A 15661-nucleotide genomic window follows, 5' to 3' on the forward strand; every position below is an offset into this window, starting at 1 on the left:
TTTTTTGTGTTTTTTTAGTAGAGATGGGGTTTCATCGTGTTAGCCAAGATGGTCTCGATCTCCTGACCTCATGATCCGCCCACCTCAGCCTCCCAAAGTACTGGGATTGCAGTGTGAGCCACCACGCCCAGCCAGTGTTCTATTTTTAAAGAAGAGGGTGAGGTGGATGGATACAGACAGACCTTCCCATGCCCCATCCTGCCCCCCATTTTTCTCTCTCCCTGCTAGATCCTTCGTCCCTTCTCAAGTGTCTGTCTGCCTGTGTTTAGTACCCTTGGTTAAGAGCAGGACTGAAGGGGAGACACAGGGCCTCTTCTGCCCCATACCTGTGGGGAAGCCTGTCAAACTATGTCCTGCATGCCTGCGTCCTGCCTGGCCTAGCCCCAGCCTGCTGCAAGGGACAGGGACCCTGACAGTGGGGACAGAGAGACAGATAGCAGATGAGACACATCTTTTTGTTGTTGTTAAATAGGTTCCCCCTTACATGCTAGCCAGCCCCCTGGGAAGTTGACAGTGACTTGGAGGAGTTCCCTCTTGGGAACTGAGAATGGCTTTTCCCTGGGGACGCTTTCTCCTGGCTGCCCTGGCTATAAGTCTGCACAGCAGCACTGCCCAAAGGGTGGGACGTGTCCACGAGATGGTGTGAAGTGGACACAGCTGGATACTGAACATTTCATTGATCGTAAGTTCGCAGAGGCACCACCTCACGTGCATGGCTTCACATGTATTACTCTCCAGTGACCAATGCGGGGGCTTTAAAGTCCATTTAAAGAAAAATGCCAAGGATATAATATTGTCAGCTACATTCAGAATGAAAGTGATGAGGGGTGTCCAGGAAAGCACTGTTGAGGGGGTGACTACTCCTCCTCAGCTCTGAGGATGATGCTGTGCTGGGGCTGAAAGTAGAAGAACACTGGTGGGAAAGAGAGAGCAGGCAGGAAACAAAAAAGTGCCCAAAAAAGGCCTCTGGGCTTGATGTATTAGTTCGTTCCTATACTGGTATAAATAAATACCTGAGATTGGGTAGTTTATAAAGAAAAGAGGTTTAATTGCCTCATAGTTCTGCAGGCTGTACAGGAAGCATAGTAGCTTCTGCTTCTGGGGAGGCCTCAGGAAACTTACAATCATAGCAGAAGGTGAAGGGGAAGCAGGCACGTCTTACATGGCCAGAGTAGGAGGAAAAGAGAACAGGGGAGGTGCTACACACTTTTAAACAACCAGATCTCAACAGCACGGAGGGGATGGTGCTAAAACCATTCATTAGAAACCGTCCCCATGATCCAGTCACCTCCCACCAGGCCCCACCTCTAACATTGGAGATCACAATTCAACATGAGATTTGGGCGCAGACACAGATCCAAACTATATCACTTGGTTTCCAGCTCCACTGCCCCTTCCCAATTTGGGGGTGTCTATGACACCATGACCCTGGAGCATGAACCCCTCCCGCCCCCAATCCAATCTATGTGTTTCTTTCCCAATACCCTGTCTCTCCTCTGAAGGTGTAACAACCGCACCCAGTGCGTGGTGGTCGCCGGCTCGGATGCCTTTCCTGACCCCTGTCCTGGGACCTACAAGTACCTGGAGGTGCAGTACGACTGTGTCCCCTACAGTGAGTCATCTTGTTCCTTGTGCGGACGCGGGCCCTTCCCCCATGAGTGAGTGAGGAGGAGACACCTTGACACATGCGCACAGATGCATGGGGCCTGGGCACAGAGGGGACAGCCGGGCCTGCTCTCTCCAACACACATTCTCTTCTCCCAGACACCACTGTCCTTACTCAGTGCCTGCTCCCCCACCTCACAGACTCTGTCACCTCCTGTGGGGGCACCTTCTCCAGCTCTCTTTACCCCAGCCCACTCACCCTGCTTCTTCATGCACCCTGTACTCATTTCCACACTGCCAGACTATGGTCCCGTGCTCTGCTTGGCACACTTACATCTCTCTTTTCTCCCTTGGCCTCGATGCTTTTCTCACCCATCTGCCTCCCTCCTCTTCTCACATCCCTTCCTTTTCTGACCCTTCTCATCTACCCTTCTCTTCCCTCTCACTTAACCCCACTGCCCCTCTCAACACCTCTTCTTTCTCTCAGCACCCTCACTCCCCACACACTCCTTCCCAATCATGGAAGCTGGACTCGACACCCATAGAGCGGCATACCACCCTCCGAGGCCTGGTGGCAGATCCAGGGTGAAGGGCTGGGGGCATTTTCAACAGATTCATAGCTCCCCATTGGTTTCCCCATTACCATGTGGCACTTCGTGTCTGCAAAGGAAATACCGCCATGGTGGACTAAGGATGGCCTCCAGGCCGCCTGAAGAAAGTGATCTGGGGAGCCAGGAGCCTCCCCATCTTGCACCTGGCCAAGGGGATCAGACAAAGACAGGGTCTCTCCTCCTCAGCACCCCACCCTTGACATCACCTTTTTCCTGCCCTCTCTCCTCCCTCCCTCCTTCCCGTTATCCCTTCCCCTCTCCTCCCACAATGGGTTCCATGTGGCCAACCTGGTGGTAGGGCCTCCGGGCAGGGTGGGGAGAAGGCAGGGCCATCAGGGTGTCTGAGTGTGGTGGGCCGGGGTTGGGGACCAAGAGGCCCTGTAACTCTCCCTCCTTTCCCCTCCCATCCCAACCTTCCCCGCCAACCTTTGATTTCTCCTCGCAGGTGATTCGATGCTGGGGAAACAGGATCCCTTCTGTGCTTCCGTAATTTTCTTCTTTTACTCCTCATCCTTTCCTTTCAGCGCCTGAGGCCTTCAGCCACCACCGAGGGGGATGCCCATCTGCTCCTTGAAGCCTCCCCACAGCACTGGGGACACGGCTGACTCCCGCGGCTGGGGCAGCCGGGAAAGGGGGCGGGAGGCAGTGAGCTCAGCACAGCGGGGGCAGTCAGATGGGTGTAGGTTCAAGGCTCGACTGGACTCTTGAGTTTTCTGGCTCTGAAACCTGAGCAAATGACTTAATTTCTCTGGGCCACTACGGAAGGAGGAGGGAGTCCACGAGATGACCTGTGAGAAGCACTTGGCCCAGGCCGGCCACAGAGTCGCTCCCGGTGGCAGGGTTTTGAGTGCCGAGTGTAAACTTCCCAAGGGCAGAGGCTTCGTCTTCACCCGCCGCCCCAGCGCCCAGACCCATGCCTGGTTCAGGATGTACTCAGTAATATTACCGATGCCATTTAAGCCAGCTGAGCCTGTTTATTCATCTGTGATGGAGTGAAGAGGGGTCAAAAGCTTTCCCGTGGAAGCTGCAAGGAGTAGCGACAGTGTGTCAAGCTTGTGTGCACACGAGCTATAGATGCAAAGGAAGTGGTGCCTGCTTCCGCCAGCCATGCGTGTGCCTCAGTTTTCCCATCTGTAGACAGGGTTCTTGAAAGATGGCCCGTGAGGTGCCTAGCATAGTTGCTGGCCCCTCGTGAGTGCTGGACACTTGGTAGTTGTTGCTTTTGTTGCAACTCCTTGTAATGCCTCTTGTCAATTACGATTATTGCTGTGGTAATCAAAATTAAAATAACAACGGATAATGAACCCAACTTCTCCTGAGGCCGGTGAGATAAAGGGCAGGAAAAACTCCCTGGTCCAAGTGGAAGCCAAAGCAAGTAGACGAGAGGCTCAGATCAAGTGGCAGGAAAGAAGCTAGGGGAGGAGAGGAGCTGAGAGACCTGAAGCCGAGGCCCTGAGTGTGGTCCAGGGGCCACAACCGACAGAGAACAGGCGGGCTCCGGGGACAGAGGGCAGGACAGTTTAGAGGATGGGCGGCCGCCTGTCTGATGGAAGAGAGATAGCCTGAGCCCTTGGGGAGACAGGAGACACACACACGTGTGTGCATACATACAGGGTGGATGTTGGGGGCAGAGCTAACTCCTGATCCTCCAGAGGAAGGAGGCTGGAGTTAAAAAGGGGGACAGCAGATAGCTAGAGGACAGGGAGGCCAGGCACTCACTTGTCTCCCAAATGTTCGCTGAGCATCTCCTGAGTGCCAGGCCCTGGGTGAGGCGCTGGGAAGGGAGCCGGAGGCTGACCCTGTGGAGCTCCGTGCTGGAAGCTTCAGAGAGAGGCCAGGAGAGCCAGTCCCTCTGGTCAGAAGTTCCTGAGGGGCCAGGGATGCAGAGGGGAGCGGCCTGGGCAGCCACCTGGCCCAGGGCTTCAGAGGCTGGGGTGACCCCAAGTGCTGGTGAGGGTGGGTCAGGGGTGGGTGGCAGGGGGCATGTGATGTGTGGGAACCCGCCCACACACTGGACAAGCCTGACTAATGCTGGATTTGCTTTACAGCTGAGCACAGTCTAACCGTGCCCCTTCCTCCCCTAGGTGCCACCCGTCCGCAGGGCAGCGGGCAGGGCGGAGCTCCCATCTCCTGGGCCCCTGGGCCCTGGGTGGGTTAAGCAGAGAAGCCAAACCTCAGGCTTGCCCCTGGGGAGCCTGGGAGCGTGTCTGTGCCCCCACCTGCTGTCCCACCCAGTCTGTGTCCCCCACCCCCGCCACCTCTCTGCCTCTGTCTCCCTGACCCTGGCTCTCTCTGGGGTCCGGTTGCAACTGCCTGTCTGCCTCTCTGTCGTTCTGTGTCTGGCTCTGCCTCCTTCTCTCTGTGTTGGCTTCTTCTGGGTTGTGAGGCTTGGGGGAAGTCAGCTGGACCTGGGTGAGGCCAGCACAAAGGGGAAGGAGTTCAGCCTGTTTCTTGGCTGAGGGTGGGCCCAGGCCCTGGGAGACACTGAACCCCTTCCCCTGGGGCCCCTGGTTCTAGCAGGAGGGCAGCAGGCAGGGTGGGAAGGGAGCCGAGTGGCTCCTCCACCCCACCACTCCCTGGTGCCCCCTCTGACCGGAGCCCACCTCCCAGCTGGGGCTCCCCACTCCCTGCCCCCTCTGCACCAAGGGTGCCCCTTCCCACCTGAGGGCTCTGTCCGCCTGCCTGCCTGTACCCCCCTACCACACCTGTGTCTCTCTGTGTCTTTTCCCTCCTGTGTGTGTCCCCCTCATCCCTCTGACTGTCTCCCTGGCACCCTCTCACCCCACCTGACCACCCCCAGAGGAAGGGACCTGGGGGCGGGGGCCCAAGCTGATGCTACGGAAGGGGTTGGGGAAGCAGGAGCAAGGAAGGAAAGGAAAAGGGGGCGTGTTGCCAGAAAAGAAACGAAAGCAATTTAATCTCTTTTTTTTTTTCTCTTTTTTTCTTGCACATTTTTTTTTTCAATTTGTTTTCTCTCTCTCTTCCGATGCTTAAAGTAGAAGTGGAGCAGAAAGGTAAACGCACTGTTACCAATGCTAACCCCTAACTCACACTTTGTTCTACCTGTACCATACTTATGTGACCTGCCCTCCCTCCCGGCCCCTTCTTCTCTCCCCCACCCACACTCGGTCCGGTCGGTATCCCCAACCCCGGGTTGTCCTCCCAGCGGGGCCAGCCCTGGTGCGGCCACGGGCATCTCCACCCTCCAGATACCCACGGAAGCTCTTCTCTGAGCTTGGGCAGAATTTCTCTCTCTCGCTGTTTCTGTCTCTCTCTGTCCCTCCTTTCTGGTCCCTGGCCCTTTCAGGGGACCTGGCCTTCTCTCATACTTCTTTTGCCTCCTTCAGGAGAAGTGTATAAGCATCCAGGGCGGGTGGGGAGGGAGGGACTCCCTTCCCCGGCTCCCCCACTGGGGCACCGGGTGAGCTGTCTCTCTCTCTCTGTCTCTCTCTCTGTCTCTTTCTCTCTGTCTCTCCCCTCTCTCTTCCTCCTTCACCTGTACCTTTTATAACATGTTTCTGGTTCAGGGGAGGCGGGCTGGAGGGGACACCATTGTTTTCCTTTTGGGGAGCAGATTCCTCCTATGTCTCGGGCTCCTGGTGGCTTAAGTTCCTTCTGGTTTGACGTTTCCAAGGCCCAGAGCTGTTTTGGAGCACGGAGCACCAGTCCTCCCCACCCCCAACCCGATCCCATCTCTGACCAGCTGGGGGCCCAGCCCTGGGGAGGGGTGTCAGCTGTCCCCAGCCCTGGGAGGGGGCAGCCTGCCAAAAAATGAAAAAATGAGGGCGAGGGGGCGGGGGCGGGCCTCATGGTTGGGGGAGCGAAGGGTGGGGGAGCGTGTTCTCTGTTTCTTTCACACTTGCAAAGCTGCAGTCAGGGTTTCTTCTGGGCTGTTGTGGTTAGAGGACCAGGGAGAGGGGCGGCGGGCGGGGGAGGGCACAGTCTGGGGACTTCCACAGACTCTGTAATTTCTGGCAGAGAACTCCCTAGTGAATGGGGCTGTCCGGTACTGGTGGGGCGGAGGTGCTGCTGCTGAGGGGCTTCTAGGGTGAGACGTTAGAGATGACCATTTCCTCCCCTGAAAGTTTTGGGAAATTACCCATTCGAGGCCGGCAGCAGCGGGCGGGGCTGGAGGAATGGCCTTTAGGGATCCCTTTTGCCTTGAAATTACAGTGGTCTGTGGAGCATCCCTTCCGAAGGAGGTGGGGCAGGGCCCCTCTGAGCTGCTCCCCTCCCCGTCTTCCCCTCTCCCCCATCTCAGAGAGGCCTGGGCTGTTGGCCCGAGGTCCGCCCCTCACCGCACCCCTCCACTCTCCTCTCTCTCCTGGAGTCTCTCTCCCTCCCAGCACCAGCCGCTCTTCTTGCAGGCCCACTGGTTTGGATGCGGCACCACTGGAGCTTTTCTCTTCGAGGGCCAGGGCAGGGCGGGTGGGGTGATGGGGCAAGGGAGGGAAGAGGAGGGATTGGGAGCTTGGTGCTGGTGAAAGGTCCTTGCTGTCCAAGGCCCCAGACAGACCCTTCCTCATCTTCTCCCCCTTCCCCTGGGTTGACCTCTAACCACATTTTTCCTCCCCTGATACCCTCTGAGCAGGTTAGGCTCTGAGGCCTCCCACCATCCCCCTCACACAAACATGTCCCCTCAGATGCCACACACCTGGCGGGGGTGGGGACCGGCTTGGGCAGAGCCAGTGTGCTGGACGGAGTGTGCAGGCCGACCCCCTCGGGGCATCAGGAACAGGGAGATGGCCAGTCCCCAGGGCCCAAGCCAGGGTCGTTCTGGCTCCTGCCCAGCTCTATGTCCCAGGCTTCTCTCCCTCTACAAAACTACATCCTCCTGGCTGCTTTGTGCCGGGGGTCCTGAGCCACATTGTCCCCACGCTGTGAAGGGAGTGCTGCCTGTCCCTCTCCCTTCCAAGCCTGCTGAAGGTGGGGAATGAGGACTAGCTCTTGCCCGAGCCCCTCTTGCCACTGGGGCTGCCCCCCAAGCCGGTGCCAGGTCCCAGCTCCCACCCCCCCCCCGGTCCCCTTGGGGCCAGCTGCTTTGGTGACAGGCCAAGCAGGAGCAGAGAATTCACTGCAAACCCTCCGCCCTCGCCCCGTGCCCTCGCCCCGGCCTGTGTGTGGGTTCTGCCAGCCGGGAGGTGAGGGAGGCCCAGCCATCCTGGATGGAGGGGCGCATGGATGTCGGCACTCTGGGAGGAGGTGGGGGGTCTGGCCACACTGACCCCAGGATCAGTCAAGGGGAGGCTAGGAGTAGGTGGCGCTGGGACGTGACTGGGCAAGGGTGGGCCGGCCAGCAGCGGCCAACGAGATGCAGTTGAGGTTTTCCTCCTTTTCAGGGATTGGGGGGGTGGGGCGGGGCCCCCCACCTTTCTGACATCAGCGCTGCCTTGGTCCCTCCTCCCGAGCCGGGGATGGTCGCAGGTAAATCGGGGTCCGGGCCAGGGGAGGTGGGGGGCCTGGCTGGGGCGGGCTGGGTCTTTATCCTAGCGCCTGGTTCCCTCCCCTGCCCCCTCCGAGCTGGACCTGGGACTGCCCCCCTGAGGGACCCTCAGTCGGGCCTGGGCCTTGGAGTGAATTCTCTGCTCACCCCTCTCTCCTCCGCCAGCACTAACCCTTTCTTCCCAGGTGGTCTGCAGCGCGGCCTCCCACGGAGCCAGGACCTCGCCAAGCCCACATACCCCCTTGTCTCTCTTCCCTCTGCACAGCTCTCCGCTCCCTCCCCAACTCTCCCGGGAGTCCTGTCCCTCTCCATGTCCCCACTCCCACCCCCACCCCTGTGCACAGTGCCACTGTCTGCTGCTGAGCCAGACCCCATGAGAGACCCTGCCGGCTGGGGGCAGGGCTGGGCGCCCTCCAGGAGGGGCCAGACTCTCCGTTCCCTGTCCTAGCCTGGGAGCTGCCTCTGGGAATCCCTTCCTCGGCTACTGACTTCGTGGGTACCGGGTGGGGGTGGGGCACAGGCTGCATCAGGAACGTGGAGAGAGAGTTGAAACCCCTATCCTTCCCCCAGCCTAGAATAGGGGGACACTCCTGACACCCACAGTGGGTATGGGAACATCACGCTACAATGCAATTTTTGCAGGAGGAAGAAAGTGGAGTTAAAAAAAAAAAAGTCTGTCCGGGTGTGGTTGGTGAAGGATGGGACCCTGGACCCTAGCTCTTCCCTAAGTGGCAGAGAAGAGGGAGAAGGGGCCGGGTGCTAAGTCCCTGGACCGTCAAAGTCGGGAGTGACTGTAGTGGGGAGATTCTGCCCCCACTTAAATCACACGGGACCACCTCTGGGAGGGCTCTTGCCAACTCCTTCTCCCCAGCCTGTGGGGTCTCTAGCAGCCAGGGAAGGGAAGAGGGGCACCACTTCCCCCCACTAACCCTGCTCTTAATGGCCTTCAGGGCTCACATTTCCAGGGAGAGGGGCAGCTGGGCAGGGCGTGGGGAGGGGGGTCGGGTCCCAGCCCGGAAACCCCCTTCCCATCACCAGCCCTACCAAGCAACCGTGACTGCAGCAGCAGGAGGGGACAACCTGACTCCCCACCGGCAGCGTGACCAACTTGCCTCTCTCCCCCTTCTCTCTCTTTCTCCTCCCTCTCGCCTCTGCCCCTCCTCTCCCTTCTCCTCCCCTCCTGTCCGCTCTGCCCAGTCTTCGTGTGCCCAGGGACCCTGCAGAAGGTGCTGGAGCCCACCTCGACACACGAGTCGGAGCACCAGTCTGGCGCGTGGTGCAAGGACCCGCTGCAGGCAGGTGACCGCATCTACGTGATGCCCTGGATCCCCTACCGCACGGACACGCTGACCGAGTACGCCTCGTGGGAGGACTACGTGGCCGCCCGCCACACCACCACCTACCGCCTGCCCAACCGCGTGGATGGCACAGGCTTTGTGGTCTATGACGGTGCCGTCTTCTACAACAAGGAGCGCACGCGCAACATCGTCAAGTATGACCTGCGGACGCGCATCAAGAGCGGGGAGACGGTCATCAATACCGCCAACTACCACGACACCTCGCCCTACCGCTGGGGCGGCAAGACCGACATTGACCTGGCGGTGGACGAGAATGGGCTGTGGGTCATCTACGCCACCGAGGGCAACAACGGGCGGCTGGTGGTGAGCCAGCTGAACCCCTACACACTGCGCTTCGAGGGCACGTGGGAGACGGGTTACGACAAGCGGTCGGCGTCCAACGCCTTCATGGTGTGCGGGGTCCTGTACGTGCTGCGTTCCGTGTACGTGGATGATGACAGCGAGGCGGCTGGCAACCGCGTGGACTATGCCTTCAACACCAATGCCAACCGCGAGGAGCCTGTCAGCCTCGCCTTCCCCAACCCCTACCAGTTCATCTCCTCCGTTGACTACAACCCTCGCGACAACCAGCTGTATGTCTGGAACAACTATTTCGTCGTGCGCTACAGCCTGGAGTTCGGGCCGCCCGACCCCAGTGCTGGTGAGGACGACTCACTTCCAGGCATGGAGCCCGCTTGCCTTTGTCCCTTCCACCCCCACCCACCCATGGGTCCCAGGGTGGGGCGCCCCATCCTGTGAGCTCTTGGGGATCGGGAGGTAAAGGAAATTCACAGCATGTGACAGACGCTGTTCTAAGCACTTCACAGTCATTAACTCATCTCCTCCTCATGGTCTATGATAGGGATCCTTACTGCCCTGTTTTACAGATGAGGACACTGAGGCACTGTATGGGTAGGGGATTAAGTTATTTGAGGATTTCAAGCCAGCCTCCCAACCACTGAACTGTACTGCCTCTCCCTGGGGCTTGGGCACCTTTACTCCAGGAACCCTTGGCTCCACCAAAATCCTGGGTGGAAGTCCAATATCCACAAAAGAGCTGAGCTGCTGATGTTGACCGGGCTGAGGGCAACTCTGCAGTCTTCTTTTACCCCCCTTAGCTGCCCTGCTAGCTCTGTGCCGCCCCAGGGCTCCAGGAAGCCTGATCTAACCCCATCTTGTTTGCAAAAGGGGGAGCTGAGGCCCCCAGAAGGAAGGAGCATAGCCAGGTTACATAAGCCAAAGTCAGCTAGAAGGAGGGTGGGAGGCGGTGGTATTCAGCCCCTGCCTGGTGGCGGGGCGGACCTGGATCAGGGAGGGCTCCTGTCCCCCAGACACCTCTGTCCCTGCCTCTCCTGACTGTTCTCTCAGACCTTACGGAACACATAGTGGATTTTTACCACCCTTTGCTACTTTATATGGTCCCATGGGCATAAGGGACTTTGGTGGGCACAGAGAGGCCAGGGGAGATCAACTCCCAGACCCAGCGGGGCCCAGCATGTGTTTCCACTTGAGTAGGTGAGGAAGATGCCAGGATGGCCTGGGACCCTCTGCCCAGGCACGCTGTGGCATGGCCCTGAGCACGGGGATGACCCTGTCTCGTATCCCCTCTCCAGGCCCAGCCACTTCCCCACCCCTCAGCACGACCACCACAGCCAGGCCCACGCCCCTCACCAGCACAGCCTCGCCCGCAGCCACCACCCCGCTCCGCCGGGCACCCCTCACCACGCACCCAGTGGGTGCCATCAACCAGCTGGGACCTGATCTGCCTCCAGCCACAGCCCCAGCCCCCAGCACCCGGCGGCCCCCAGCCCCGAATCTACACGTGTCCCCTGAGCTCTTCTGCGAGCCCCGAGAGGTGCGGCGGGTCCAGTGGCCGGCCACCCAGCAGGGCATGCTGGTGGAGAGACCCTGCCCCAAGGGGACTCGAGGTGAGTACAGAGGCTGCGGCCAGGGGAGGTATGGGGGCCATGCCCCCAGCAGCTTCGCACACATGCATGTGTGGGTGGTGGTCTCTGCTGCGAAGCAGAGGCTTTCTGAGGGCAGGGGTCATCCCCAGTGACCAGCAGAGCTCTCAGGGCACAGAAGCCACTCAGTGCCCCTGGCCCGGCCTGCGGAACCTGCAGGGAGCCTGCAGAAGGCGACCTGGCTCCCAGCCTCAGACTGACCTGTGACTGCCCCAGGCACAGCCAGTTTCACATGGGTGGGCAGCTGAAGTGTGAAAAGGGCAGGGCCGCATGTCCTGGAGATCTGAGGGGAGGGTTGGCAGGTGCTTTGTGGAGAGGGGGCGTTCAAGATGGGCCTTGCTGGAAGGGTCCGATTCTGGAGGCAAAGACAGAAGGGGGCAGGAGGGAGAGCTCAGGCGAAGGGAGTGGTGCCTCTTTCAACTGTCCGGCCCGCTTCATGTCTGTTTCTCCGTGTTTCCCTCACCTCCCTCTTCGCCCACTCGTCCCCCGCTCTCTGTCATCTCCTTTCCCCCTCTCCGTCCCATCCTTCTCTTCTTCCTTTTGGCTCCCTTGTCTGTTCCTGTCTGTCTGTCCCTGCAGGAATTGCCTCCTTCCAGTGTCTACCAGCCTTGGGGCTCTGGAACCCCCGGGGCCCTGACCTCAGCAACTGCACCTCCCCCTGGGTCAACCAGGTGGCCCAGAAGGTACCAGCCACCACCCCTCGCAGGCAGGCACATGTGCTCGGGCCCAGGGCCCACGGCCCAGCGGGGGTCGTGGAGCAACTGGGGAGACTCGGGCTGGCAGGTCTGGAAGGCAGGACTGCGGGGTCACCTCTCTGGCCTACAAAGGGAGCAGGGACAGATGGGGTGGGAAAGGGCAGACGGTGATGGGGAAGCGGAAAGAGAAAGAGGAGAGGCTGCACAGGCCAGGGAAGCTGGGGAGGGCAGGATGATCCCTGACAGACCTGGGATTTCCCCTCCCTGCCCCCCACCTCATACAGATCAAGAGTGGGGAGAACGCGGCCAACATCGCCAGCGAGCTGGCCCGACACACCCGGGGCTCCATCTACGCGGGGGACGTCTCCTCCTCTGTGAAGCTGATGGAGCAGCTGCTGGACATTCTGGACGCCCAGCTGCAGGCCCTGCGGCCCATCGAGCGCGAGTCAGCCGGAAAGAACTACAACAAGGTGGGGCCTGGTGGCGGCGCTGACCTGGCGTGGGGAAGGCGCCTGCCCCCAAGGGCACAGGAAGTATCCAACCTGGTACCTCCCAGCCAGGCTGCCACCTCCACTCCCTTCCTCAGAGAGGAAGGACCCCCCTGCCCAAGGACTGCTGGGTCTCACTCCTGTGCAGCCTCAGACGGTCCTGGGTGTTGGGGATCCCTACGGAATGTCTTGCTGATAGCCCAGCCCTGGGGCAGTGGCCACAGATGAGAGAGCTATACAGATGTGACAGTTACTGGGGTGAGGGAACTGGCGTCCAGAGGTCTGGCCTGACATCACCTCCATCTCTTTCTAGATGCACAAGCGGGAGAGAACTTGCAAGGATTATATCAAGGTGAGACCCAAGGGGTTCCAGTGTAAGGACCGTGGGCTCCGGCTGACGGGAGAATAGGGGTATAGGTTGAGAAGAGGGCATGCAGAGCCCACCCAAGGAATTAGAGGGTGTTGAGGGGCTCACAGCACCATCCCCCCTGCCTGCGCAGGCCGTGGTGGAGACAGTGGACAATCTGCTCCGGCCAGAAGCTCTGGAGTCCTGGAAGGACATGAATGCCACGGAGCAGGTGCACACGGCCACCATGCTCCTGGACGTCCTGGAGGAGGGTGCCTTCCTGCTGGCCGACAATGTCAGGGAGCCTGCCCGCTTCCTGGCTGCCAAGGAGAACGTGGGTGAGTGCCACGGTCACCCAGAGCAAACTCAGATACGAACCTTAAACCATGGGGTTCTGGCCTGGAGGCCGCAGAGGAGCTACCCGACGCTTGGGCATCTTGCCACAGGGTCTTGTTCTGTAGCCTAAGCCCCTGGACTGGGAACAGACCCCAACTGCGTGTGCCTTGCCTTCCCCTGTCCCCACAGTCCTGGAAGTCACAGTCCTGAACACAGAGGGCCAGGTGCAGGAGCTGGTGTTCCCCCAGGAGGAGTACCCAAGAAAGAACTCCATCCAGCTGTCTGCCAAAACCATCAAGCAGAACAGCCGCAATGGTCAGTGTCCCTGGCGGGGCCTCGGGTGGGGAGGCAGCCCCCTCCCCGCCCCCTAGCCCTGTGCCAGCATCTCTGTGCCATTTGTGGAGGGCAGCAGTCCTGAACTTTCCTCCTGCTAGTGTAAAATTTGAGGGGATTCATGGGTTCCCTGAAGTACTGCAGAGCCCCAAGGGTGAGCCTTACAGTTGCAAAGCTGGCTCCTGGGCCTCACAGCTCAGACAGGATGGGGCCACTGAGACAAAGGTTCAGAGAGGTCAGGGGCTTGCCCAAGGTCACACAGTGAGAATGGGTGGGTCGGAGGCCCAGCCCATGTGTCCTGGCACACTGCCCTGCTGTTTCGAACTGCCTTCGGCTGAGCAGTGGTCTTGTGGACAGGGCTCCCTGCCCCCCACCTGCCTGGGCTGTGGAGTGGCTTCAGAGGTCCCAGTGGCCGGCATGGCCAAGGCCTGAGGAGCTGGCTGAGCTAGGAAGCCAGGGGCCTGGACAGAGGTGCGCCAGCTGAGGATGCTGACACATCCAAACATGCCTGTCCTCGCCAGGGGTGGTCAAAGTTGTCTTCATCCTCTACAACAACCTGGGCCTCTTCCTGTCCACGGAGAATGCCACAGTCAAGCTGGCCGGCGAAGCAGGCCCGGGTGGCCCTGGGGGCGCCTCTCTAGTGGTGAACTCACAGGTCATCGCAGCATCCATCAACAAGGAGTCCAGCCGTGTCTTCCTCATGGACCCTGTCATCTTCACTGTGGCCCACCTGGAGGTGAGCTGAGCTGTCCTCCTCCCTCCATGGGGGTCCCTGTACCCTCTGTGTTCCCAAGCTGTGTACCTGCCGCTCCACCATGTGCTCACTTCGAGAACAAGTTATGGGTTCTTCCACTTCAGTAGCTTGGGCCATTTGTCCCCAGAGCTCTTAGAATGTCAGCTGGAGCCCCAGACTCCAGGCACTTCTTTGATACTTGGCACCATCCCTGTAGCCAGGTGTGGGGGGCCGGAATGGGATTCCCTGGTTCTGACTCCAGTTCTGACACCCCGGCGCCACCACACAACAGGACAAGAACCACTTCAATGCCAACTGCTCCTTCTGGAACTACTCGGAGCGTTCCATGCTGGGCTACTGGTCGACCCAGGGCTGCCGCCTGGTGGAGTCCAACAAGACCCATACCACGTGTGCCTGCAGCCACCTCACCAACTTTGCCGTGCTCATGGCTCACCGCGAGATCGTAAGCTGGCTGGCGCTCTGCTCCTCCGGGCAGGCCCGCTTGCTGGCCTGGCTTTGCATGGCATCCTAGAGAGATCATGGGCAGTGCTGGGGAGGCTGGCCTCATGGCTGTGGGGGGCCCCTAGTCTTGCCTGGGGCATGAGGCCATGCATCTGGTTCTCTCTGGTCATGTATGGCCATGGTCCCACCATCTCCCAAGGCACTCTGGAGAATCAAGTTGGTGTCACGTTAGTCATCTCTCCACAAGCCTTCCAGAGCATGAGGAAGTGAGCGCATTGCTGCGTGCAGAGGGGTGGGGGCTGCCAGATTGGCGGCACCAGAAGTCCTCGTGGCCCATGGCCTTGCCCAGGGCCCTGTCTGCAGCTGGCACCTGGCTGAGCCCAGTGTGCAAAACCAAAGGCCCTGAGCGTGCCCCCTGCTCCTGTCCCCAGTACCAGGGCCGCATCAACGAGCTGCTGCTGTCGGTCATCACCTGGGTGGGCATCGTGATCTCCCTGGTCTGCCTGGCCATCTGCATCTCCACCTTCTGCTTTCTGCGGGGGCTGCAGACTGACCGCAACACCATCCACAAGAACCTGTGCATCAACCTCTTCCTGGCTGAGCTGCTTTTCCTGGTCGGGATCGACAAGACTCAGTATGAGGTGGGCTGGGACTCGAGGGCAGGTGACGGCCAGCGCCTGGGGGGCCGGGAGAGGAAAGGGGACGCCTGCCCGAGCCCCTCACCCTCGGTGCTCCCTGCAGATTGCCTGCCCCATCTTCGCCGGCCTGCTGCACTACTTCTTCCTGGCCGCCTTCTCCTGGCTGTGCCTGGAGGGCGTGCACCTCTACCTGCTGCTGGTGGAGGTGTTTGAGAGCGAGTATTCCCGCACCAAGTACTACTACCTGGGCGGCTACTGCTTCCCGGCTCTGGTGGTGGGCATCGCGGCTGCCATTGACTACCGCAGCTATGGCACCGAGAAGGCGTGAGTTTCCACCTCCCAGCCCTGCACCGGTTCCTCCCGCGTGGTTCCCTGCTGGGCGGCACCCCTTGGGAAAGGACCCTCAGGGCGGTGGCCTCCCTTCCTCCTGATCCCAGAGGCTGTAACCTGCAGAGTCCTAGGTCTTCATGGGTCGCTGGGAATGGCTCCTCGGCTTCTCTCTATACCCCGGCCCTGTTTCCTTTACAGCTGCTGGCTCCGAGTGGACAATTACTTCATCTGGAGTTTCATCGGGCCCGTCTCCTTTGTTATCGTGGTGAGTTGAGAGGTGACACCCCTAGCACCACATCTTCCTTCATCCAGGCTGGCCTTGACTCCAGCCCCTGCCCCC

The 15661-nt window shown here is 60.0% G+C and overlaps 1 protein-coding gene across 2 annotated transcripts in view; it reads left to right on the top strand.

Annotated features, from left to right (window-relative positions):
- Positions 1-15661, top strand: part of ADGRL1 (adhesion G protein-coupled receptor L1) — a 35947-nt gene that overhangs the window by 11389 nt on the left and 8897 nt on the right. The window contains exons 3-16 of one of the 2 annotated variants that reach the window (XM_011981782.1): positions 1503-1612; positions 5216-5230; positions 8857-9657; positions 10610-10924; positions 11540-11643; positions 11940-12125; positions 12457-12495; positions 12644-12827; positions 13015-13140; positions 13680-13894; positions 14184-14354; positions 14785-14994; positions 15095-15315; positions 15520-15586. In XM_011981782.1, the coding sequence (XP_011837172.1) occupies positions 1503-1612; positions 5216-5230; positions 8857-9657; positions 10610-10924; positions 11540-11643; positions 11940-12125; positions 12457-12495; positions 12644-12827; positions 13015-13140; positions 13680-13894; positions 14184-14354; positions 14785-14994; positions 15095-15315; positions 15520-15586 (2764 nt within the window). The remainder of the gene's footprint in view (positions 1-1502; positions 1613-5215; positions 5231-8856; positions 9658-10609; positions 10925-11539; positions 11644-11939; positions 12126-12456; positions 12496-12643; positions 12828-13014; positions 13141-13679; positions 13895-14183; positions 14355-14784; positions 14995-15094; positions 15316-15519; positions 15587-15661) is intronic. The other variant, XM_011981783.1, reaches the window with a different exon arrangement.

Source organism: Mandrillus leucophaeus, unplaced genomic scaffold (genome assembly GCF_000951045.1).
Source record: "Mandrillus leucophaeus isolate KB7577 unplaced genomic scaffold, Mleu.le_1.0 Scaffold230, whole genome shotgun sequence".
In the NCBI taxonomy this organism is placed as follows: Eukaryota; Metazoa; Chordata; class Mammalia; order Primates; family Cercopithecidae; genus Mandrillus; species Mandrillus leucophaeus.